The following is a 26741-nucleotide window of genomic DNA, read 5'->3' as shown; positions in this document are numbered from 1 at the left end:
TAACAATTTTATTTCCTTTTAAAATCGTAACTATATTTTATTAAAATTATACCAATGTTCACTAATAAAAGAATAATATTCTTTATATTAATAGATATGGAGTCATGTATGAAACATGTTTACTAGTTTTTAAATTTTAAAGAATGTTAACCAACTGACGTCAGTAATGAAAATTATAAATAATATTTATAGCTATAGTTATGATTAAAAACCGGATTCAAGGTATTCAGGTTTTATGAAGTATTTTAAATATTGTATAATGGGCTCATTTGAAATGAGTTTACTACTGAAATATGAATTGAAGCAAGAGGTTTAAGAGCTTGAATTATTCCAGAAAAAATTGTTTAATTTTATAATTATGTGAAATATTATTTATACTATTACTCTAATATTATCATTCACAAAAAGTTAATAGTTCTAAAAACAATATTATTATTATAATTATTATTTTTTAAAAAAATTTCATAATCATGGTAAGTACTATTAGTTTTCAAAATTTAAATATTTATAATTATATTTACTGAGTATATATTTAAATAAGCATTTAAACAATTAAAAATAATGTTATAAAAAAGTGAGGAAATGATTTCTAGTTAAGCAGCTAGGGTTGCCATACGTCCCGGAAAACCAGGATTATCACCGGACTTTGGACTTCGCGTCTCGGTGTCCCGAAAAATGTTTTCGGGACGTCCATATGTCCTGGCTTAGATGTTTAGAGGAAATTTAGTATTTTTTTTATTTTTAATTTCGACTATTTTATCTCAAAGTACATTTTTAATCGTAATCGATTAACAATATATAATAATTTACACATATTATATATAATATATTTTATTTTACAAACATTTTTTTAAATAATTTATTGCCGGCCATTAATGGTCCTCTTCAGTGGCGTATACATAACTTTTGTATGTGGAGAATCATTTGCAAATAAATCGTTATTTTTATTTTATCATTATTTTTATTTTTTTACGTTTCTAACGCCCTCACTATAAGAAAATTATTTTATAAAAATTAAAAAAAGGCCTAGGAGGATCTGACCTCCACATCCTCCCTTTGTATACGCCACTGGTCCTTTCAATATATTAAAAGTTATATAAAAAGTATAGTACTCAATATTGTGTTTTTGTTGTCCCGGTTTCGCTTTATAAATTTATGGCAACCTTAGTTAAGCATAGAAATACGTTGGTTTGTATACAATTCTTATAAATTTTGTGATTTTGTAGAATCATACCATAAGTATTGTTAGTTTGATTCTATCCATTGGAGTGTTTACCACTACAGTAGTTGGACAATTAGTCCATGAAAGAAATTTGACCGGGACAAGAATATCTGAAGAATCCACCGATGACACGACCACAATGACATATAATGATGATTCTATAACCATTTTACAAAATGAATCTGAATGTGTTTGTACGCCTTTTAATTTGTGCAAAACTTATAAATCGGCTCCCGACGGAGAGGAACTCATTGATATAAGGTACTCCTAAAACTCTAAAAATAGTTTTTGTAATTTATAATCAAATAAGTAATACTCAACATTACCAAAAATCATATATTTGTCTAGTACTCAAATATATAGTATTATTGTTTTAAAGTTTAAGTAAAGAAAAAAAAAATTGTTTAAACGAAAAGACAGAGAATAAAAAAATGCTTAGTTTTTTAGAATCTGAGTGAACTGAGGAAGTTATTGGTCTAACCATAATGTCTACATTTTGTTAATTATTTTTTTTTGTCTGAGCTTATAATTTTTACCAGAAATTCTTTTGAGTTGCTTTGATTATCACAGTTATGAGTGGTTTCTGTAAGGAAATTTTGTCTAATTAAGTCTAGTTGGTAATAAGGGAACATTTTACGAAGTTCCTACTAGTTTTCTTTATAATTGCAAAAGAACTGACAAAAACTAAAAAAAAAAATAAAAACATTTACAACACACCGGAATTAATTTTATTTCTTCATTGTGACACAAATTAATTTTGTTGTCCTCTTCAGCTTTTATACAATAATCAATAAACAGATTTATAAGTTTCATCAATAAAACTGTTGTGACGCTAAATAAAAATTCTCACTTTAATCAATGTTTTATAACCATAAAAACGGTAAATTATAAATTTCAGTGTAACTTTCATATAAATGTTGTATATATACTAGAAAATACTCGATAATTAGACTTAACTTAGAATCGCCTAATAAGACCGGACTGTAATTTTGCTAACGTTATTCGGTATTCATTAAATTTAACTTCATTCAAAAATCATTATTAACTACTAGTAGGTACTGAGGATTTTTAAGTTATAAATTCTAAAAAATAAACAAAATATCCAAAAATTTGTGTACTCAAAAATCTTGAAATATGGCGTAAAGATACACTGAAAATTAATAATCTATTCTGAAAACTTAAAAATGTCAATACTTCTAAATTATGTATCTTATTTGTTTTAATCTTAGATAAATCAAGACTTTTTTGTCTTTTTTTTTAATATGCATTAAAATGACGTATATTTTTAGTGCTCAAGAAATTAAAATAATAAAAATTAAATGAAATGTAACCGAATTTATAATTTAAATTCCTACTTATATATATATATATATATATTGCTACAAAATCAAAATTAAAACTTTAAATTTCAGATCACCTTTTGGAGTATGTGACAGTTATATGGACGTGTGTTGCAATGATACGATATCGTCTTCAACTGAAGTAATTAATCAAAATATCCCAAATACAGACACATCTTGTATTTGTGCTGGTCAAGAAGAAAATAAACCTAATACAGAACAGCCATTAGATGAATATTCACCTACAACACCAATTCAATTTTTCACTTCTAAAGAAACAAATAAACCAAGTTATCAAAACCGACCGGCTGAGCATATATCATCACCTTCTCCACTAGATCAGATACATAGTACGTCTACAGAAGATGATATACATGAAAATAAAAATAAACCCGATTATCAAAACCGACCGGTTGAGCATATATCTTCACCTTCACCACTAGATCAAATACATATCACTTCTACAGAAGAAGATATATATAATTTGCAAAATCCTACATACAAGCCTACGGATCATTTGATTAGTTCTGAAAATAAACCTACTGAAAAACCACACAAAATAGTTTCATCGGTTGAAAATGAAAATTTTATTACAACAGAAGCCACTGGAAGTAAAACTAAAGATCAACATAAGTGTGGTTCTTGGAATAAAAACGGATTGGGTTTTAGAATTGTAAACGCAATTGACGGTGAATCTCAATATGGTGAATTCCCATCTATGATAGCAATATTGAAGGAAGAGGTGTTAAAAAATGGCGAGAAAAATCTTGTATATCATTGTGGAGGATCGTTAATTGAAAAAAATGTAGTTTTGACAGCTACACATTGTGTAATAAAGTAATTTTTTATTTATAATTATAAAATAACAATCAAATAATTAAATAAAAATTAGACTCAAATTTTAACTTTGTAAGATACTCGATCTTACAAAATAAAACAAAGACATGAGATGTAAAATTATTAAATACCTACTCGAAAAATAAAGTTTATGGTTTTTTTGTCTATAGCAAAGATCCCTCAACTTTAATTATCCGGGCAGGTGAATGGGATCTACAAACAGATAAAGAAATATATCCTCACCAAGATCGTCACGTGAAAAAGATCGTTTCTCATCCCAAATACTATGCGGGAGGACTTCACAACGACATATCTTTAATTTTTACAGATGAACCATTTATTCTACATGACCATGTCAATACAATCTGTTTACCAGAAAAAAATGAAGTCTTTACAGATAAAAAATGTTTCTCAAGTGGTTGGGGAACAAAAGTGTATTACAATAATTATACTATTGTGAAGAAAACTGAATCCGGAAAATTAAATAGTAAGTCGATCAGTCATTCTAGACAAATATTACACTATTATCATAACAAAAATGTATTAATTTTATTATTATTTGTTAGTATATTATGTATAAATAATCAACATATTTATTTTATTTTTAAGAAAAAATTGGTCAATACCAAGTTAATATATTGAAAAAGGTGGATCTTAAGATTATGGAATCGGAAAAATGTATGGAAATTCTTAGAACCACTAGACTTGGACCCAAATTTATACTTCATGATAGTTTCACATGTGCAGGTGGCGAAGAAGGAAAAGACACGTGTAAAGTAAGATTAACCTTTTTATAGTTTTCAATTCTGAGCGAAAGAATATACAACATTGATTTTTAAATTATTTGCTTTATTTAGTTTTTATTTGATATTTATTAAAGGGGATGTCAATTATACCATACATAGATGTTAAATGTGTTCTTTATACAACAAATAAAACTTAAGAGGTAAAACGTGATTATTTTTTTAGGGTGATGGCGGTAGTCCATTAATGTGTCAATATGGAGATGACTCAAGTAACTTAGTTCAAGTAGGAATTGTAGCTTGGGGCATAAACTGTGGATTAGCAGGTATTCCGGCAGTCTATGTTGATGTGGCTCATTTTTCGCAATGGATTCACGATGAAATTAGCAATTACACATAATTAGTAAGCATATAACGCACATAGATCGTACGTATTCATTTGAAATACATATACATTTTATTATGTACTAACATATAATTAATTCAAATCCAATCAAATATTATTTATTTTTTACCTTTTTTGTCATATACTATAAACTTTTTATTTGTCAATAAAACATTTAAATAACATAATACTTTTATACAATTTTGAAACCATAATGTCATAATCCTAAATCCATAAATCTTTTTGAAATGTTATAATTATTTACTGTCTAGGATCAAAGATAGCAAATAACTTTATAAATAATTTAATTATTTTATTTATTTTATTTATTTTAACTTTACTAAATAATTTTTGCACGGGATAGAAAAAACGTGTTTTGAATAAAACCGGATTCAAGGTCTTAAAGATTATTAAAATATATTTTTAATATTATAAAATTATTTATTATTTTATCAAGCTTATTATTGAAACATGTACCTATTGAAGCAGTTGGTTTGGGAAATTTATGCCAATAGACAAAAACACGTATTTTAATATCAAATACCTAAACAAATTGTTTTTGTTATGTACTATTATTGTTATATGGTCTTTATGTTATATCAAAAATAGTTATAATAACTATTTTTCATGAAAAGTTTTTTTTTTTTTTTTTTATAACAAATATTTATATTTATTTTTATTGAACAAAAGCAAATAATCGAGAGTACAGAAATTATTTACTATTAACAAATGTAATAGCACCGGAATAGGTACATATTTAGTTAGTAGTGCTATTTAATATTTTTTAGTTATATTATGTAACAATATTATATAATCTAAAGTAATTAATTTCGGAAGACATATTATTCACAACGTTATTCAGTCTTCTTTCTACTAAATAATTAAACATATTTAAAGTAATTTCAGTGTTATTTCTAATTACGTAACGTCAATACACGATTTTATTAGTGTTCATTTAATAAGGTATATTTTGATGTGACAGAAACATACCATGAATTTATTTCATTTTATTTTATTTTATTCGTCGGAATACTTTCCACTGCAGTAATTTAATAAGTATTTGTTTTTCAATTAACACTTTTTGGAGTAATATTACCCAAAAAGAAGACGATACCGGTAATAACGACTTACATAAGAAATTCATATTTGCACGACTCAGAAGTGAGTCGACCTGAATGCGTTTGTAAGCCATTCAATGAGTGCAGGACTTATATACGTCCCTCAATTGGCATGGGACTTAAGGTAAACTACAATTATACGATGAAGAACGATTCTGCAAAAATTGCGGAATCGTGTAGATTTTCATAACTGTTCATAAACATAAACGATTCCGCTAATTTCGCATATATATGTACGATTCCGCATGATTTCAAATGTAGTGTTGCCGTAACATCCGTTTATAAATGCTTGTTAAAAAATATAGGCAATACAAATCAGTGGCGTATATAGGGAGGGGGAGTGCCTAGTGGGCCTCCCCCCCCCCGAAATGTTTTAAAAAACTTAAAAATTATTTTAAACATTTGTTATATTTTAATGGTACTTTATGCTTATTTAGAATTTACGTCCAACGTCAAATCATTTTGGGACATTCTGTAAATAAAATATAGGTTAGTACCTACTGTGTCTTGTTAGTAATTTTTAAATAGCAATAGTAATTTAACTCTGTCCATAGTAGCCCCTTCAGAAAATATTTTGTGAAAGCTTATTCGCCATAACAAATTTAATTTAATTTAAATACTCATAAAAAAGAAAGAAATGTTTTGACCAATGAAACAATTGCTGCTTGTGTTTCACTAAGAATGACTACATTTTTTTTTTTTTTTCATTTTATTTGATAATATGCAATCTATACAATTTATTGGTACAATAAGCATATGCGTGCAATGTAAGATAAAAACAAAATAAAAAAAAACAGACGTGGAAAAAGTGATTAAAGAAGCCACCCATTAGTGACACTTAAGCTGTTGCATATTAATTAAATAACTAAATATTAAAAATATATATTAAATAGGTATTGAAGTGTTTTTTTTTTTTTTTATTATGGAAAATAGGAAGAGTTATTAAGAAATATAAATAAAATAAGAATAGGAATAATAAAATTGTTAATTAAAGAAGGTCACTACTAAAATTTAATAAAAATAATATAATAAATCTGTAATTTTATTTTTATTCTTAGAAAATATAATATTGTTTAGGCACGTAAACAATTTTCAAAACCTAAAAAGGAAAAATTTGGCAGTTGAACCAAAAAAAGTTTGCCACCCCTGCTCTAGAGAATACATATTGAACTCATAAATAACATTTGTAATGTATAATAAACATGAATTACATTTTTGTTCTTGTACACCATCGTTTCTCAACCTTTTTAGTACCGTGACCCCCAAAATAGGTATAAAATATGGTCATTATTCATTGATTTATCATATTTCATTAAATCATATCATCTGTTATCTATATTGCCCAATATACGAAGAGCATTTTATACTCGTATACTGTCCGGACAATGTATAAAATGCCCAATTGTATACTTTGCCCGTAACATATATGATTTTAAGAGTTTCAATAAAAGCTTTAGGTCCTAAAGTTTAGGAAATTTATTTAAAATTGTAGAAATAGAAAAAAGATCATGAATTCCATTGTCTCGTTTTTTATTAGAATACTTTCAGTTAATTAGGTTAATTAATTTAAGTTTTTTACAGATAAAAATTCAGTTTGAAGTAAGTATTAAATTATCAATTTTAAAATAACTATAATGATTAAGGAAAGATAATAAATAGGGACTTTTGAAATTAAAATAATCAGGGCTGGAAGATAAGAAAATATTGCAAGTAAAAATGATTTCATCGCTAGAATTGCTGTAACGATGGTTAAGTTCATTCAATATTTTCTAATATTTTTGTAAAATGCTCATGTGTCTATTTATAGTTTATACCAATAAGCAAATACCAAATATTACGGCAGTAAATAATTATTTAATACTTAGTATTTTCAAATGATAAAAATACGCTTGATTTTTCACAAATAACGGCTTATGGCTAAACAACAACGACCAGCTCTTTGGGATGCTTTTTAATCTGGCAGGGACAAAAGTCCACCTTGCCCCCCTCAAATGATGCCACTATAGGTGGTACAAACAGCTATGGTTGAAAGCTATGCGTATACAAACACATGACATTTAGACATTTAATACTAGATAACAATTATTAAATAATAATATGAGTATGGACGATAAACATTAAAATTATATAATTTGAAAATTAAATTGATAGTGTTTAGTGTATTATTCAAACTTTTCTATTGTTATTTTTAAACAATTTGTTTGAGTTTTAGTAATGTCTGATTCAAAAACAATTGACAATAGCAGTGAAAAAATAAAAAACTAAATATGTAAACGTATGTGTTTCTACAGACAAGAATGGGAGCATTCGTATCCTTTTTTAAAAAGAGTTGATACAAATGTGCACTTGTAAAAGCTTTTTGCAAAGTGTGTATGAAATAGTTTATGATATTGCATGGAGGTTTGAATGACATTAAACGGCATGTTTAATAATTTTGCACCAATCAAATATATTGTTGAAAAACTAAGTTCAGGGGCGTTGTATAGCATTTTGACAGATGCGTCAAATCACAGACATATAAAATTATTTTCAATTATTGTCAGATTTTACTTGCCAAATAATGGAATTAGCACTTGCCTACTTGATTTTTTTGAGGACCCGGATGAAAAACTATCGATATTTATAAAAATATAAAAAATAGAATTAAAACCCTTGATCTGATTTCACAAATGTATCTGCTTACTCAGCCGACAACGCCAATGTTAATTTTGGCAAAAATAATGTAGTTTACAAACTACTTTCTCAAGATAATGCCAACATCTTGCCTGCAGGGTGTTCAGTACACATGGCACACAATGTCATCCGTCATGCTATAAAAAGTGCAAATTTAACGTGGAAACTTGATACTTAAAATGTATGGGTACTTATCCTATCATACTCAGAGAGTCCATAACTTAAAAAAAACACTTTACTAATGCTGAAATAGAATACCAAAATATTATAAGACACGTCAACACGAGGTGGCTGTCGTTGCATTCCGTTATTATGAATATTCAACGCGGATTTCCAGCGTTGAAGGCATTTTTTATAACTCTTGGAGATAACTATCTAGTGGCATTAGAGAAATATTTTAATGATGACCACTCAAAGAAAACAGAATGTTTTCTTGGATTTCTAGATAATGCTTTAAAAATATTTCAGAATGTCACCATATTTTTGGAAAAACATAATGTTTGTAAGACCTTGTGAGATCTGCAATACCTCAACAGATTTACGATTTAAAATAGAGCAAAGAATTAACGAAAAATTCTTTGAATTTATTTACTCAAATGCTCTTACTAGTTTCACAATTGATGAACTCTTGTTGTCCATTAAAAATGTTTTGGTTACATGGTACAAAAATGCATTGAAATACTTGGACGACACTTTAATTTTTCGGAAGATAATAATTTGGCAATAATGCGTATATTTGCTTTGGAAAATACATTTTCCTACAAGGATCTCTCGTATGTGTTGCGAACGATTATCATTCATCAAACTCATAAATATGGACGAACTTTATAATGAGTTTTGCAGTATTAAAGAAACTCTAAATAAAATTATTGAGGATCGTAAGCAAACTCCTATATCAAATGAAAAAAAAAACTATGAAACTTGACATGAACTTTATCAACATTTGAATATACCGAACTTATTAAAGATTTTTCAGTTTATTGCATCTATTTTATGTTCAAACTCCGTCGCTGGGAGGGTATTTTCATTTTGTGAAAATGCTTGGACTGATTCAAGAAATAAGCTAAGTGTTGAGTACGTTAAACCAGAACCGCACGTAAAAATTAATTTTCAGTATAATAGCAAAATATTTTATAATTGTATTGTAAAAAATTGCTTAAATGTGCCAAATCACAAGACAAGTACTCTTTCAAAAAGAAAAACTAATTGTATTGTGATGTTTACTTAAAAATAGCGATTATTCTATTCATTTTAAGTCAATATTTCAAATTTTAAATAAAACTGATAAAAATTATTAAAATCGTTTTCTCTTGTTTCTGTAAATTTAATGTCCCACTTTTTTTTGTCAAACCCCGAATATAAATATCTGGTTTCTAACTTATCTGTAAATAAGAATTGGCAACCTTGTTGTAAGATTATAAGACACCACACAATCGTTGATTAATTCAAAAAATAAATTTATTATGTTTAAAAAAATGTTTTTATTATACACAATTAAATTATATTTTTTACATAATTATAATTAATTATTTTTATTTAAGAAAAATTATTCAAAAATAAATACAAATGAAATTGTAGAAAATGAAAATGAACTAATTAAGTTAGTTAAGCTATCGCAATATAAATTTAAAAAAATTACTCAACACATAAATCAGACTAAAAAAAAAAAAAAACAAATAAAAGTAAAAATTATCTTTCTATTGATATATTTACAAATAGAACACTTATTAGATAAACTATTTCAAAGTGGGGAAAAGGACAACTTCAATGAGACCTTCCTAGTTTTAAGTCGATTAAATTCTTTATAGAGTCGCAGGAAATTATGTATGTATCGGTAGTCACTTTTTCAACTATTTCACAATTCAACTGAGTTAACATTAACTGAGAAACAGCTTCAATGGTGTCATTGTTCCATTTTAAAACAGAACTTCCTAAAATTTTTAGGGAATTACACATTACAACACTTAAATGCATTAAGTGAATATCAAATAATACCAAAATAATTAATACCACCTTTTATGAAACATTTATGTGCTGTTGCAGGAAGATAAACAAAATCTTTGGACATTTTACAAATTTCCTCAGCATTAATGAAATATTCAATTCCCCAATCCAAGAAATAAATAGTATAGTTACTATCCTTTAGTGTTGCAGTTTTGATACATATAGCCCTATACCATAATCCATCATCTAAACAGTTTTATAAGGTCAATCATTATTTTTTTCTAAAAAAACTTATAAAAAAAAATGAGAGTTTACTCACTATATTTGGCCAAACAGAGTTCGTTTTCAACAGGACAATATGATGTTATGGACATGCAGTAGTTTTGAATTTTGGCTTCCAAGTCTGCCAGAGCGTCATCAATCATATGATCCCTCATAACTAAATAGTCTTGATATATGTTTAAAAATGTTAACATTTTGGATGAACCCATAGGCCATTTTGCATATTGTACATCTTTGATGGTTAAAATGTTAGAAAATCGTTTATTAGGCGAAGTATTATAAGATGGGCTTCTGGATAGAGGGTTTGAACACAAAATAGTAGACTACAATAATAATAATAATAAAAAAAAAATGAATTCTACAAATAATTGTTTGATTAAAAAATGAAGTCAAATAATAGTGCTTACAACATTTTTATCATTGACAGTGCTATATTGGAATTTACCAGAGTCTTCAGGTATAGGAGTTGAAGAAAAAGAAGGAAGTCCAACATTCTCCTAAATCACAGATTAGAAGCATTATTAATTAGATCTAAATTTAAGTTATACACACTAACCAAATCATCATAGGATTGATTTAAGGGAGGAGAGTCCACTAATTCAACAATAGTGATATTATCCAGCTGAAATAACAAAAAAAAAAAAAACAATTAACTTTAGAAATTAATTAAAATGGTTCAAAATTAATTATTTTTTTAATTTATACTATGTGAACATATATGTATGTATATAAAAGTAAGCGATTTTATTTACTAATTTACTTATAAATGATGAACCATTTACAACAAAAAATGTATATAAAAAAATTCTACTTTTCCCTACAGACACACCTTTTTTTAAAGTGTAAAGATTAGAATAAAATCCAGTATCAAAATATATAAATTGTCTTAAAATATTTATTGAATAGAGAAATATGCATTTAGTTATACTAAATGCTTAAAAATATTAATTTCACTTTTGAACAAAATTGAAAATTAATGTCAAAATAATAATCATGCTGTGAAACTAAAAACTATTCTCTATATCTATTGGACATATATGTATAGATTATTTTATGAAATTATATTTAAATAACTCTAGACATATCAAACAAAATTATAAGCCAGCTTTTATAAAAAAATTAATTTATGATTACAGGTGTTGTGTTCCTCTAACAGTATAAATAGGAGATGGTTAATTTATTTAGCTAGGATGAAAGTATTTTAACATTATCAAACTTTGAAATTTAATAAACTATAAGTTAAAGGTTTGTTTAATTTTAATTATAATTGGAATTAACTTGTAATAAATAATGAGGTTTCCAATATATAAATGAATAAGGAATGTTTGTTATACATTTTTAATATATAAACAAATAGTTTAAACATAGAAATATATAAATACTAAAGTATGACTGGTTTTGAATTAAAAATTCATCATCAAGTATATACAGTCAAAAAAAATGACACTAGAGATTTTATTGACTTTGTATATACTTGATGATTTATTAATTCAAACTAGTCATACTATACAAAAATAGTAATACTCCAAACATTTAGCATTTATTTATTTCTATATATAAACTATTTGTTTTTATAATTTATACAATATTTTACGACTATTGACCATTTACTAATTTTTAATTATAATTTCATTATACATTTATTTTTTTAAATAATAATAAACAATAACTACATTATTATTTTTTACTTAATGGATCTTACTTGTTTTTTAGCAATTACTTTGAATGTTGTAATAGATAAATGTTCTTGTGGTTCAGGTTGTACCTCAATATTCAATAACTATAACAATTGAACAATAATTTAACTGATACCTCATATTTTTACAAAATATAACATAAATAAATGTTTTATTAAAAAAAAAAAATGTAATACTATTATTTTTATCATTACAAGTATTTCAATTTATTATTATATAATATTTGTTAATCAAAATATAAATTATGATGAAAAAAAAAAGTTATCTGTAATAAAAAGAATAAAACAAAATTAATATATAATAGTAATATACATATAAGATAATATTAGGTATTACAATTAGTTAATACAATCAATCAAATTATTATGAAATAACAGCTTTGTAAAACATATAGACAAATTGAAGAACATAAAATGAGAAAAATTTCATACACCTATACAGAAACTGTCTAATTTACCCAAGAATTTAATTTTATATAAAAATGCAATGATTCTATACAATATTCAATTTTCATTTGTATAGTATCTATCAATAACAATTTTTTTACAGTACAGACACAACAAAAAATCAACTCATTACTGGAATATTAACTTATTTAATGATATATACTTAATCTCCTTACTTAACTTTATGATAACTATTTAGTTCAAATATTTAACTAGTAAGAAATATATTATAACAGAACTTCAACTTCAAAGTATAAAACAAGTCTAAGAAAATGCTGACTTTACACCGCAATTTATATAAATGTGCAAACGTATAACTTGTATAATATAAATATATTGGTTACATACATAGGGTGGTGGGGTAATCAATAATTTAAACCAACTTTAATGATTATTACTTAATGAACACCAACATTTTACCAAATTTTTTTTTGAGTGTATTATTCTAGAATTGATATTTATATATTTATTTCACGAAATACTAATTAAAAATATAATTTTCACTGATAAGAATAAAATGTCATATTAATAAAAAATACTAAGAACTAATTTTGATCAATTTTAAATATAAATATGAACCCAACCACCTAAGTGAATATTTACCAAAGTCTTTCCTTTGTATTTTGATGGCATGTGGAATATTTCTTTGATGTTGCGAGTAACACTGAAGTTTCCAACATCTACAAGACCAATTTTTGCAGTAACTCTATCTATTACTTCTAATATTTCTCCTCGATACCTATATAGTAGGGTTTTGATGAGTTGACTATACTACTGTTATTTTTTTTTATTATCTTACCAACTAGGGCTAAAGTATACAATACACGGCTTATTAATTTCAATGCATTTAATGGATACAAATTGTTTACTATCTTCAAACATTTGCTTTTCTAATTGCATAAATTCAATACGACTATTATATGTGTGTACTGAATATTTTGAAGAGGATATTTTTTCAGCTATCCAAACCTTAAAAGTTATTAATGAATACAATATTAATATTCCTCAAATACAAATAATAACAAAATTACAAACCTGTATGGGAACTTCTAATGGTGGTATGTAATATTTCAGAATAGATTTTTCTGTATTTGCATCTGTTAAGAATACATATTTATTTGTATATATAAATTAATAGTAATATTTAATTATATATATATATAATAATCATTTAACAATTAATAGTACATATATGGTATATAGATCCTATGAAATATTATGAAAGTAATCTATGAAGAAAAATCTTACCATCATTGCAAGCATACATATCACTTTGCATTTTTAATTCATTACCACCGTTATATATTATTCTTTCAATTTCTTTATTTATATTATATTGAGTATTAACTGATATTAATACAACTTTATTTTGTTCAGTAATTGAATCCTAAAAACTTTATTTCAGTTATTATGAAAAACTAAGTTGTAATTATAAAAATACGTACAATTATAAAGGTTTCTGTTTGAATAATTTTTTTGATATATTGCATAATTGTATCTTTAATAGGCTCAGAACCAAGTCCAAATAACCCAACCATAAATGTAGGGGAGCAATATTGTAGCTGTGAAATAGAATAATATAATGACGTAATAATTTTTATTTGGTACACTTTTGAATTAATTGAAAAATAAAAAATATTTTTACTTGTAATTCTGAAGGTTGTACAATATTACTTCTGTGTACGGTTTCCCAAGATCCAAAATCAATAAAACAGACATTAAAATGTTCATCATCCATTTTAGAAATAACCTCAGCTCTGTAAAATTTATTTCCACTCTTTCCTTTTGCCGCAATAATTTCTCCGACTTCAGGATCTTTTTCCATGGGATTTTCTATAAATTTTAAATTTTTTTATAATTCTATATCTACTACATTCAATAAAATAGTAGGATTTCAATTAATATATAATAAAATAAATTTATCGGAAAATTGTTAGGTATAGAGGTGTTTACGAAAGGGTGCGAAAGAGTTTCAGTTTATACATAATTACATTCCAACCTCATTGAACCAAATATAGTTAAAACTAAATAAATTGACTGTCGAACCAAAAGATTTAACTAATTAGTGGTGGCTCGTGCTATGGTGCATTGAAGCACATAAACCATCCAAAAAAGTTATATAAATATTTATTAAAAATTAGTTTTTGCAGTTTTTCGTGTTGAAAAGTATATTTATTAGCGATTAAATAATTAGTGAAGTCACATTCATTATGCTCCAGACAGCCATATAAAAATAAGCTACATCCATAGACACGTTGGTTAATAATACATGGTTGTTTGAAGTATAATCAATATGTGCACAGAATTTATTTTAATCATTTAGCATTTTTATTAAATGTAATGCTATTTAGTTTAAAATTAATAGCAGATACATTTTTATACATAACCGCATAAACACATTTTAATTACCAGTTATATTATGGTTGAAAAACAAATTAAATAAATACTTTACAAATTAATACAAAAATTCAGTAAAAAGTCTATAAATAAAATAATACCCCAATAAATAATTAAAAAGGTAAAAATCTAGGAAATATTTATATTTACCTAATTCACAAGAAGACGAAAATTTTTCCAAGAATGATTTAAATTTATCCGTACCGTTATTGATACGTCTAATGTAAATGGTTTGTAAGTCTTCGAATGTTGAAATGTAAACAATATCCCCTTTACTCAACATATGTACCATTTCAGGTGAATCTAATAACAATCAATGTAAAGTATAGTTTACATTCAAATATGATACAAACAATGAAGTTCAGTAAGTAAACATATAATTGCCCTAAGGACTTACATATCTACTTAACCCATCATTAGTTGTGCTATGTATAAAATGGCCATATTTCTTTTTTTTTTTATATTTTTAATAAAACATTTAAATTTTATATTTCAATCATTGATAATCATATTAGTCAATAATATACAATAAATAATATTTTTAAAATACATAAAACTTAGTGTTCATGATTGAAAAATAAAACATAAACGTTTAATTAAAAACCTAAAAAAAAAAAGAGGACATTCTGACCATAGTGTGACTAATGTGAGTTAATAATAAATTGATTACTATGGTACATACAATTTGTAATATCACTCTATTTGTAAATTATGTAAAATATTTAAATAAATCATGGTTTTGTTTTAAAAATCTAACCTCTTTCTTTTTCAGTTAAAAGCTTTGCTAGATGATAATTAATATTTTGTTGGGTTTCAACAGTTGTTAATGTTACAGCATTAAATCCATTAGGACAGTTTTCATCAAATTCCTATTACATAATATACAAAATTTAAAACCAAAAATAAATCATAAGACGATACATACAATACTTAAAGGCATATTGTCACAAAGCATATTCACATAAGACATTGCTTGGGCATTAAGATTTTGAGAGTGGATATCTTTAAGACCAACTGAGTATATGGTTCTTGGAACCTAGAATAAAAATATATACTTAACTACTAAAAAAACAGTGTATACAATTAGTTGATAAATACATATTTTATAAAATAAATAAACAAAATAATTTATTTCTATATCACAAGATGTGGAAACAAATTTATATCATATATAAATTTAAATTTATTACAATTATTTAACTTAAAAAAAAAAAAAAAAAAAAGTTGGTGCCATTTAATCCAAATATGAATAGTAAAAACATTAATTACACTAATGGAACCATAACAAAATAAAAATAAATTATGGACTCTTAAAAACACTTTTAATTTAATAATGTTATTATTTAAATATAATATTGGTACTTTCAATAAAGACCTGATTATGCATTGAATATGCCTGACAAACCAAATTAATTATTATTTCTAGTTACTATAATGATTCAAAAAATAAAAATTATAACACGTAATGACTTACATGCACTTAAATATTGTTTTCAACAATTATACTGACAAAAAAAAAAAATTGTTTTAATATTGAATAAGAAAAATATATTTCTGTAATAACTCACTATACAGCATTTATTTTAGAATATATTATTTACTATAATCAATAATATACAATTATGAAGTTATTTCAATTATTAAATCTACATGCTACAAATAATTATAGCAACACTTATAGTACAGTACACCACGCTACAAACAGATTTTTTATTTTTATATGTAATAAATCGCAATTTATTTTTGTATTAAGTACACAAAGGACGCATAAGAGAACTTTCAACTTATAAAACTTTTTATAATAGTTTATAATTTTTATTTTATTTTTTATTATTTTGTTATTAATTCAATTTATGTCAAATATTTAGTTAAGATTTTAATTTGATATGTATGTATTTATATATTATTCATCTATGTATTTAAAATAGCAATCTAAATAATAAACGTATAATTATTGTAACATATAATAGGATAATATATTTATCAAAATATAAAAATTCACCATGAAAAAATAAATATATTTGTTATACATAAAAATATACAAGAAAAAAAGAATGTGTTATATATATTTATGTAGATACTAGTTGAATTCTCAAGAGATATTCCACAATTTTATAAAATAGATAAGGATTGTAAAAATTACTATTTTCTTTAATTTCTTATTATACCTCTTTAATTAAATATTATCACTGTAAATATTTCTATTAAGGTTATAATAATAAATTTTTTATTCTTTGGTGGGAGCATACAAAAATAGGTTTTCACCAAATTAACACGAAAGCAAACAACATACATAAAATTGTTCCCAAATAAAACAGGAATTTGTGATGTTAAGGGGTGTAATTTTCAGTGTTAACCTGTCCCTGCACCTTTAAAAAAGCCGTAGCAAAACAAAGCTTTATAGGATATTGGACTTGTTTAAAGTTAATTAGGTATTTATTAGTAATCATTGATATCCTGGGAATAAAAACAATCTAACATTGGACAGAGCTGGAATGAATTTTAGCTTCAATCATGTTCCTCTGCATAGTTACTATCCGTAATCTTATTTACTATCTGTAAAATTCAACATAAGTATTATGGGATCTCTAATTTTCAAGTTTATGTGGAGGAAGTCCTGATGGATTTCAAAAATTCAATTGGAATATCAATAGCATCATCTTGATCAGTCAGACTATCAGTAGATAAGTTTGTTGGGCCAGTAATATTTTGTTCTTGGAACAATTCTTATCTACATTCCGATATCAGACACATAATTTTAATGAACAAAAAGGTCAGGTTACAAGTAATTGGAAACCCACAAACCTCCGGCATATAGGAATACAATTTATACATTTATTTTAATTAAGAACTAATTATTTAAAAATTTTATAGGACATAACTTGTTTTTGATTATAGGGATAAATATAAAAAAAATAGCATGTGAATTACATATTTAATCAAATTACAATTAATAATATTCTGAACATCATGTCAGTATTTAAAATTGTTGCAAATAATTTGATAACGTAGAAGCCATAAGGCATAAAACTATAAATTATTAAAACCCAATGCAAAATTCTACTGAACACTAATTAGTTTAAATAATAAATAAAAAATGAATTATATACCTGTTTCAACGATTCTGGAATTTCTACAAAACTATTAACAGATACATTATCTTCGATGCCTAAATCAAAATAAATAACCTTAAATTGATTTTCATTTAACTTTTTTAAAACTGCGCCTCTGTTAAATGATCCGTCAATAGATGACCGAATACCAAATATGTCTCCTACAGTTGGATTTCTAGTAATTGGTGGTGCTAAATAAACATAATAAAAAATTATCAATGTACTTCTATAAATTATTACTCAACCACATTAAAAATACATATTAAAAATACTTACAAGTTGAACAAAATTCAGAAAAATCTTTTAAAAATTTATTGAAATTTGATTTATCAAAAGGCACCATGATATAAATACTTTTCAAACTAACAAACGTATGTATAGTAACAATGCTTTTGTTAGTCAATGGTGGTATTTGTGGAATACTGATTTCATGAGGAATGCACTTCATTTCTAAATTTTAATTAATATTTAAAAGCATAAGCTTATTAATTATATTTATTAACTTATTAATATTAATATTTTTATTTGATTTTACCTGAAGAAGGTTCTACTGAATTGTTCATAATAGTATTACTCTTTTCAATGGAATCCAAGTATAATTTATTTAAATAATCCATGACATTTTGTTCTTGATTGATTACAGTTAGTGACACAGCATTTAAATCTTTAAATTCCTAATAATTTAAAAATACTTTTTGAGTAAAGTTTCAATATTAATAGTATAAATTAATATAAGGTGCATGGTGTGCCATGTGACATAACTAAATATTCGAATTATCACCTGTCTCTGATTATTAGTAACTAAAAGAGTAGCGCAACTGAAGTTATGTATATGATTAGAGGGGGTTAACCTACACTACTACACCTTACAGTAGTGTTTCTTAAACTTTTTTAGAAACACGAAACACCATAAGTTGTTTTTTTTATTTATTATTTTTTTACGCGGAACCCCTATGAAAATTTTAGTGAAATAGTGATACTTATAAATAAGAAATATTTTTTGTTTTATATTTTTTTTCCAGGAAATTATGTATATTCAATAAAACATATTATAACACTACTCATAGGAAATAAATTTTATAAATCATAATAATATAAGATATCATAAAGGTAATATGCTAGACTAGAATCCAACCACGAAAAGACTACTTTTGGACTGAAACCGTTTCAAAGTATTGGAATCGAAACCTTAACATAAACCCATAAAATCGTTAAAGAAAAAACCGAAACCAATATTTTAACATAAATGGTTTTAGTTTTTTCGGTTATTAAAATTGAAAATTAAAATACTATTTTACACATTTAACTTTACTGACAACTACATATGACATGAAACTCCAAGTAATAAAAAAAAAAAAAAAAACAATTATATTGCAAATATAATAATATACAAACTATAAATTATTATTGTTTAAATTATAAATAGTATAGTCTACTTCCCTAATATAGTAAAATATTTTATCACTGTATACAGATTTAAGTTTAATAATTTGTTTAATGGTTTAGTTTTTTTTTTTTTTTAATTTTTTCTCTATATTGTACATCTATATTAACTAACAACTATAGGAAAATTAACAATATTTAAAATTTATGTGAATCATAATAATTAATTTAATCATCAGATTAATTCTTATATTATTATTATGAAACTACTTACAACAATGAAATATAGATACATAAAATTATTATTTGGTGCAAGACTTACAATTTTCATTACTTCACTCAGTATCATTAAACTTTCTAAATATTTGTGACCTTCCATATTTAAGTTTTTAAAAATTGAACCTTTGAGCCCAACTAAATGGATACTTGATTTCACCTATTAACAAGTTATAAGTACATTAAAATAACTATTATCTACTAACTAGATTATATATTTATAATATATGGTTAAACAGGATTTCAAATTTTTACCAAATAATATTTTTTAAGTTTTAAAAGTTTAAATTTAAAAAACAATAATTAATAATAATACAAAATATTTCATTAATTTTTAAATATAAATTTTTATTCATTATTAATTGAGTACCAATCTTTCATAATATAATATACTAAGAAAGAAGACACTATCTTTTTTTTATTTTAAACTATTTTTCTAAATCATTAGTTCCTATAAATATAAATACATAATATACTCATTATATTTATAAATTATTTTCATAGAAAATAATTTCCAGAGTTATCAATAACTAAATATGTTAACATAAGAAGAGAAAATAGAAATATCAAATATTGGAGCTTATATTTTTTAAGATATGATAAAATTGAAACATTTTTAAATTAAATTCCACCTGTTGTAATTGTATAGGTAGAGGAACAATATCAGCAACATTAACATTTTCTTCAAAGCCAAAGTCAATAAAAGTTAAATCATAATTTTTTTCATCAGTTTTTTTAATAATTCTTGCTCGATAAAAAAATCCATCAATTGAACATTTGGCACCAATGATTTGATCTAATTCTAAAGGTTTACTTTCTGAAGTGTTTCCTATTAAATACGTGAAAATAGAATAAGTATCTGAAAATTATTTAATTAATAAAAGTACTAACCTAAAGAACAAAATGTATTGACTCTTTCAAGAAGCTTTTGGAGTTCTTCATTATTATCATTAACTTTGCGAACAAAGATATTATACAAATCAACATATGCTGTAATATACACTAAATCTCCATCTTCTAGTAAATTGGCTTCATAATGAACATTATCTCTTAAAATATCTTGAGACAGATTTGAAAAACAAAATGATTATCTATTCATTATAATAAATTATTAAAAATAAATTGTAATACAATAAGAGCAATTAGGTACCATTTCTTCAATATGAGCATTAAAACCATGAAGAAATTAATTTAATTTAATAAGTTAATAATATAACTAGCTATTATAATCAAAATAAATTTATTTAAACATTCATCATATTATTTGATTAATAGTTTTAATTAAAAATAAAAAATTATAATAAAATCCTATATTATCTAATTAATTTTCTTAAAATAATGCCTATTTTAACTCACTTCAAACATAGTTGAATTATACACTGATATAAAAAAATTACAGGAATTTTATCACTACTATTAAGTTGAAATTAAGAATTTAATACTTTCTGTGTATCACTTTTACTAACATTATTATTTAGGTAATATTATTTAATCTAGAAGGAACAGAAATACCCAGTGTAAGGACAGAGATTCTTAAACTTATTAAAGCTACCATCCTTCTGCAAAGCCACTTATTTTTCAATGCTTCACAAAAAAATAAAAATTATATACTTGAAAATATAACTGAATAATAAATTATATATATAAAAATGCAAACTTGAAATTTTGGATAGAATGATTGTATTTAATATAGAATATATTTGTAGTAATGGGAAAATCCAAAAATTCTAAACTAACAAATTAACAATAAATATCTTAATTACATAATATATAGTATATTTTATTAACTTTATATAATTATTTAAATATTGATGATAAATTTTAAAATTAGTATAGCTTTATATATAAATATATTGATTATAATTAGAATAATTAACTGGTATTTACTAGACAATTTAGGTTTTATACAAAAAATGTAATACACTGATTATAATTTTAAAACCCGAAATTTTTATTTTGAAGTTCAAAACTATAAAATTTGATTTTTGTAGCTTAAAATCCAAAATCATGATTTTTTTGGATTTTTGGACAATCCGGATTTATTTTACAACACTAAAAATACAGTATTATATTGCAAACAACCGATTTCACTATTTGACTATTGTAATAAAAATAAACTTAAATTAACAATAATTATTTAAGAGTTACCGATAAAAAATCCTTATATCAATAACATTTTAGATAGACTAGGTTACAATTATTATAAAACAGAATGATTAAATAATAAACAAAAATTATTATACCATTAACTGCAGCATTATCCACACATTGTATACTATTACATTCAGTATTATTCACATCCTGAAGAAGTTTATTTAAAATTTCAATAACATTTTCATTACTTTTAATAACTATTAAAGTAACATCTTTGAGAGGAAGTTCAGGATTGAAGTCCTAAAAAAAAAAAATTCAAATATAAATTATTTTTTTCTCGCCTAAACTAGAAATAAAAAGGGACATGAAAAATGTCTAACTATATATAGATTTATTCAGTCAATTATATTGTTCTAAATAGATATGTATACAATTACATTAAACTTACAACTGTCATTGGCTCATATGTTGATAACAAAGTGGTAATATAGTTTGAAGCTTCAATGTTTAATACATTAGACTTAATTCCTTTAAGATTAATTTTTATTACAGTTGTAGGAATCTAAGAAAAATATATGTAAAATGTAAAGGGTTACAATAAAAACAATTTACTTTAACCATTAATATTACCATAAATTGAGGGGGAATTACAAATATATTTGACAAAGGTACATTATCCTTGTCACCAAAATCAATATACTGGATTAAATAAGTAGCATCATCATTTTTTTTTAAAACTTGACCTCTGTAAAAACTATTATCTAATGTGGATTGAGCTCCAATAATTTCCCCTATTTTCAAAGGTCTATTAATGGGTGTAGCTAAAATCAAAGTAATTAATATATTAATTTAAACAGTTTTTAGTAATCCAATAATTGTGTTTACCTAATAGACAATATTTATCAACCTCATCTAAAAAATTATGATAATCGTCATTATAATCTTCCAATTTTCTAATATACATTTCATTGAGATCAACAAAAGCTGTCATATAAACAATATCACCTGGTTCTAAAGAGGATCTATGAAATGATAGAGAAGATTCAATTGAGGAATCTAAAATTAATATAACTTATTAATTAACATAGGTTATTTTATTATTTTAAAATCAAAATTAAATACAATATTATTTACACATTTTCAAATCTTTTTCTACTTCTTTAAAATCACTAATTTTACTTTTTTCTGCAATACAATTACTTTCAAACATATTTAAATGATCATTTACATTTTCATTTTCCTCAGTTTTCAATATTACTTCATTTGTGTTATTTTCAATAACATCCTGAGTATAATAACCATTTTAAAAGAATTAATAAACAATAATAAACATCATGAAATAACTTACTATTTTTAAATATTCTTTCTCACTAATATAACTAACATATTCTCGAGCAACTTCATTTAAGACATGGAAGGGAACACCTTTTAGTTTCACCAAAATAACAGTAGGAATTACCTGATATAATTTGAAAGTTAATACATTAATTTATTTTAAATATATGGTAGAAGAATATGTACACGATAAATTGATAACCAAATAATAATATACTAGTTATAACTTTTAAGTTATCTTATAATTTCTTTCATAAATTAACTATCTTTTGTGTTTCTTAATAATCTCCTATTTTTTATCTACTCTACATGAGGTTTTGCCACCATCACAATTACACACCACTTTTCTCAATCATGGACCATAATTCTCCAATTGTTTACTCCAATTATTTTTAAATCTTCCTAAAATATGTCCATACATCTTTTCCTTGGACATCTACGTGGTCTCTTCTCCGTTGGTTTCTAAGACGTAACTGTTTTATGTTTCCATACATAATAATGTGTCCAAATCACTATTTTAATGAGTTTAAATACCTTGGAGTATATGTATAAATACAAAAAATTACTGGTCATAAGAAATTAGAATAAGGATAGTAAGATCAGAAAGGGTATCCTTTGCAGTGTAAATATATTTCAAATCAAAAACTTTGTCAAAAAAACAAAAGTTTGACTTTATAGTGATAGCAAGAGCTACATTTACATACGGATGCAAAGCATTAAGAATACAAGCCTAATAGAATGATAACTTACCACTTCTGAAAATAAAAATGATGGATGATATGTGAACTCAAATTAAATATAATAAATACTGGTATGCGGAGGAAATAATTTAACAAAGAACTGATAGAGGAAACAGAAATTATTCCAATTAAATATATCATTAGACGTCAGAGAATCCAATCGTTTGAACACATTTTGCTTCTTCATAATAGTAAAATTATATAATTTTTTTTTTTTTTTATGAAGATTAACTTTTAATATTTTATTTCAATATAACCACATAAAGCAATAATAAAAAAAAAAAAAAAAAATAATAATAATAATAATAAACATAATTATTGAAATTAGTATTATTAAATTAATTGATTCCATAATATATACGAGGGACAAATGATAAATAATGCACAATCGTGAATTTTTCAAGAATGGAGAAAAATAATTTAAATTTAAAAAAAAGTATGAAAGTATACTTTTTTAGCTACAAATTAACATTTTTATTTATCAATATAATCACCATTTAGAGATATAAATTTCTCCAAGTAAACCACAAGTTTCTTCATACCATCATTGAAATATCGTCTCTTTTATCCAAGACTTCACTGCTTCCTTGACATTTTTGTTTAACTTGAAATAAGTACCTTTGAAATCTGGGAAGAAGTGGAAGTCACAATGTGCCAAATTTGGCAATAGTAATGTTGAATGACTTTGAAGTTCAATTGTTAAAAAGTGGTGCTGGTTGCATTTGATGTATGAGGTCTGGCGTTATCGTGTGGCAACAAAATAGTCTCAGTAAATCCACGAACGCGACACACCCCCCTTCTTAATTTTTTAGTGTCTCAATATATTGAGCAGAATTTACACTTGGTCTTTTTTTCAAGTAATTTGTTAGATAAACTTGATTTTAAAATTTTTTTAAATTTTTTCACAGTTAGTAGTTTTAACCTCATTGATATTACATCGGTACTTAATCTCCATTCTGACACATACTTATTAAAAACAAATTTAATGATGTTCAAGCACGATTTACCAAATATAAACAATAATAACTATATTTTGACACCTTTTGAAGTCTAACTTATTAGAAATATGAGTTATCAGCGATTGTGCATTACTTATCATTCGCCCCTTCTATAAGCCTTGCTATTTTTTAATTAAGTTACTGGTAAAATGTAGAAAAAAAGATCCTCTACTTTAACTTTCTATAATCCATTTAAGTATCGCCATATAAAATAATATAGAAATTATCTGTATATTATGAATTAAATTGTAAAACCAAACAATTACACTTTGGTAATAAAAATATCACTATTAAAATTGTAATAAGATTTAAGAATACATTTTATCAAAAAAAAAAAAAAAAAAAACAATTATTCCAGTTTATTCAATTAAAACATGTTTACAAACCTGTTTTATTTCAGTTGAAAGGGAAACAATATCAGACAAACTAACATTTTCTTTAATCCCATAATCAATGAATTGGACATTATAACTAGCATCATTTACTTTTTTTAGAACTTTTGCTCTATAGAAAAATCCATCAGTTATAGATTTTGCCCCAATAATATCATCTACTTTAGGAAATTTTCCAATAGGAGCCTCTTAAAAAAAAAATACAATTGTACAAAAAATCAATTTTCATTATAAGAATTGAAATTACAATGAATCTTCTAATAAAAAAATATTTTTCATTTAATATATACCTGCTGAACAATATGAATGTACATGTTCAATAAAATTTAAAAATTCATCAGTTTTATCTTCAACTTTACGAACAAAGATATTGTGCACATCAATAAATAATTCTATAAAAACTAAATCTCCATTTTTTTAATTTAGGTACACCTTCATTATTTTCTAAAACAGATTAGAAATTCTAAAAATTAGCATTATGCATTAATAATAATTGGATTATTAATGATTATAATGATTTTACATGCAATATACCAAGTTAAAGTCAATATTTTTTCAATACTAAACAAGAAATTCATCATACATTCAAATATCTTTAGAAACTAACTTAATCGGAATAATAATTATAATTATCCAAAATAGTTTAATTTTTAATTAAATTGGAAAACAAAGAAATTCTTATTTATGTTAAGGAATCTAATCTAATTTTGTTTTTTTTAATCTAACTTTACTCAATACTTTCCCTTCCTTTGAAAACCTTTTATTTTCTGTTCAATCCAGAATTTTCAACTCTTTTTAATTTTGTTATTGGATAAGAATAGAAGTATAATATTTGCTTTTTGAATACTCTGCTCGCATCAACAGAAAAACAAACCTAAGTACTCAAATTTATTTCCAGTTTCAACAACTGTTTTATTAGGCATAATACAGTAGAATTAAATATTTTGGATATTCTCTAATATATATATATATATATATATATATAATAAAATTATTAATTCAATAGGGTAATTAAATAATAAATATTTATCATTAACTCTCAGATGACTAATTCAGCTAGGGAACTTTTTATTGCTTGTATAACAACAATGACAAATTCGTAGTGTATTACTATAATATTGTTAAAATATTTATAAATATTAAACATTATAAGTAAATTAAAACATTATTATTTTAGATAACGCTTAAATCATAGGTTCTTAACCGGGGGTTCATAGATGGTCACTTGGGGGTCCACGGGGTGGCTATGATGTTTGATTCCATTTGCTAATACCTATCTCTACGAGTCTGAATTTTCTACAATGGTCACAATTAAAAACTATAGCA

At 24.5% G+C, this 26741-nt stretch overlaps 2 protein-coding genes across 2 annotated transcripts in view; one reads left to right on the top strand and one right to left on the bottom strand.

Moving 5' to 3' along the window:
* Positions 1-300: 300 nt before the first annotated feature.
* On the top strand, positions 301-4661 carry LOC112688043 (phenoloxidase-activating factor 3-like). Its single transcript, XM_025561063.1, has 6 exons — positions 301-473; positions 1227-1483; positions 2635-3399; positions 3570-3886; positions 4009-4175; positions 4369-4661. The coding sequence occupies exons 1-6, from the start codon at positions 471-473 to the stop codon at positions 4540-4542; spliced, it is 1683 nt and encodes a 560-aa protein (XP_025416848.1). The 5' UTR covers positions 301-470; the 3' UTR covers positions 4543-4661.
* Positions 4662-9961: 5300 nt separating this feature from the next.
* LOC112688018 overlaps positions 9962-26741 on the bottom strand; it is a 33282-nt gene continuing 16502 nt past the window's right edge. Inside the window, 29 exon segments of the mRNA XM_025561024.1 lie at positions 9962-10249; positions 10332-10508; positions 10582-10867; positions 10952-11041; positions 11101-11166; positions 12247-12324; positions 13291-13426; positions 13487-13656; positions 13723-13784; positions 13936-14074; positions 14133-14249; positions 14333-14520; positions 15235-15387; positions 15842-15953; positions 16010-16120; positions 18195-18388; positions 18474-18647; positions 18733-18871; positions 19903-20016; positions 20489-20685; positions 20748-20915; positions 22100-22250; positions 22399-22512; positions 22581-22771; positions 22836-23006; positions 23085-23235; positions 23299-23409; positions 25410-25603; positions 25706-25859. Coding sequence (XP_025416809.1) covers positions 10083-10249; positions 10332-10508; positions 10582-10867; positions 10952-11041; positions 11101-11166; positions 12247-12324; positions 13291-13426; positions 13487-13656; positions 13723-13784; positions 13936-14074; positions 14133-14249; positions 14333-14520; positions 15235-15387; positions 15842-15953; positions 16010-16120; positions 18195-18388; positions 18474-18647; positions 18733-18871; positions 19903-20016; positions 20489-20685; positions 20748-20915; positions 22100-22250; positions 22399-22512; positions 22581-22771; positions 22836-23006; positions 23085-23235; positions 23299-23409; positions 25410-25603; positions 25706-25859 — 4275 coding nt within the window. The 3' untranslated portion in view covers positions 9962-10082.

The sequence above is a fragment of the Sipha flava genome, unplaced genomic scaffold, assembly GCF_003268045.1.
Source record: "Sipha flava isolate LNK unplaced genomic scaffold, YSA_version1 36_pilon_pilon, whole genome shotgun sequence".
NCBI classification, from domain to species: Eukaryota; Metazoa; Arthropoda; class Insecta; order Hemiptera; family Aphididae; genus Sipha; species Sipha flava.
This window is presented reverse-complemented; position numbering and strand designations above follow the sequence as displayed.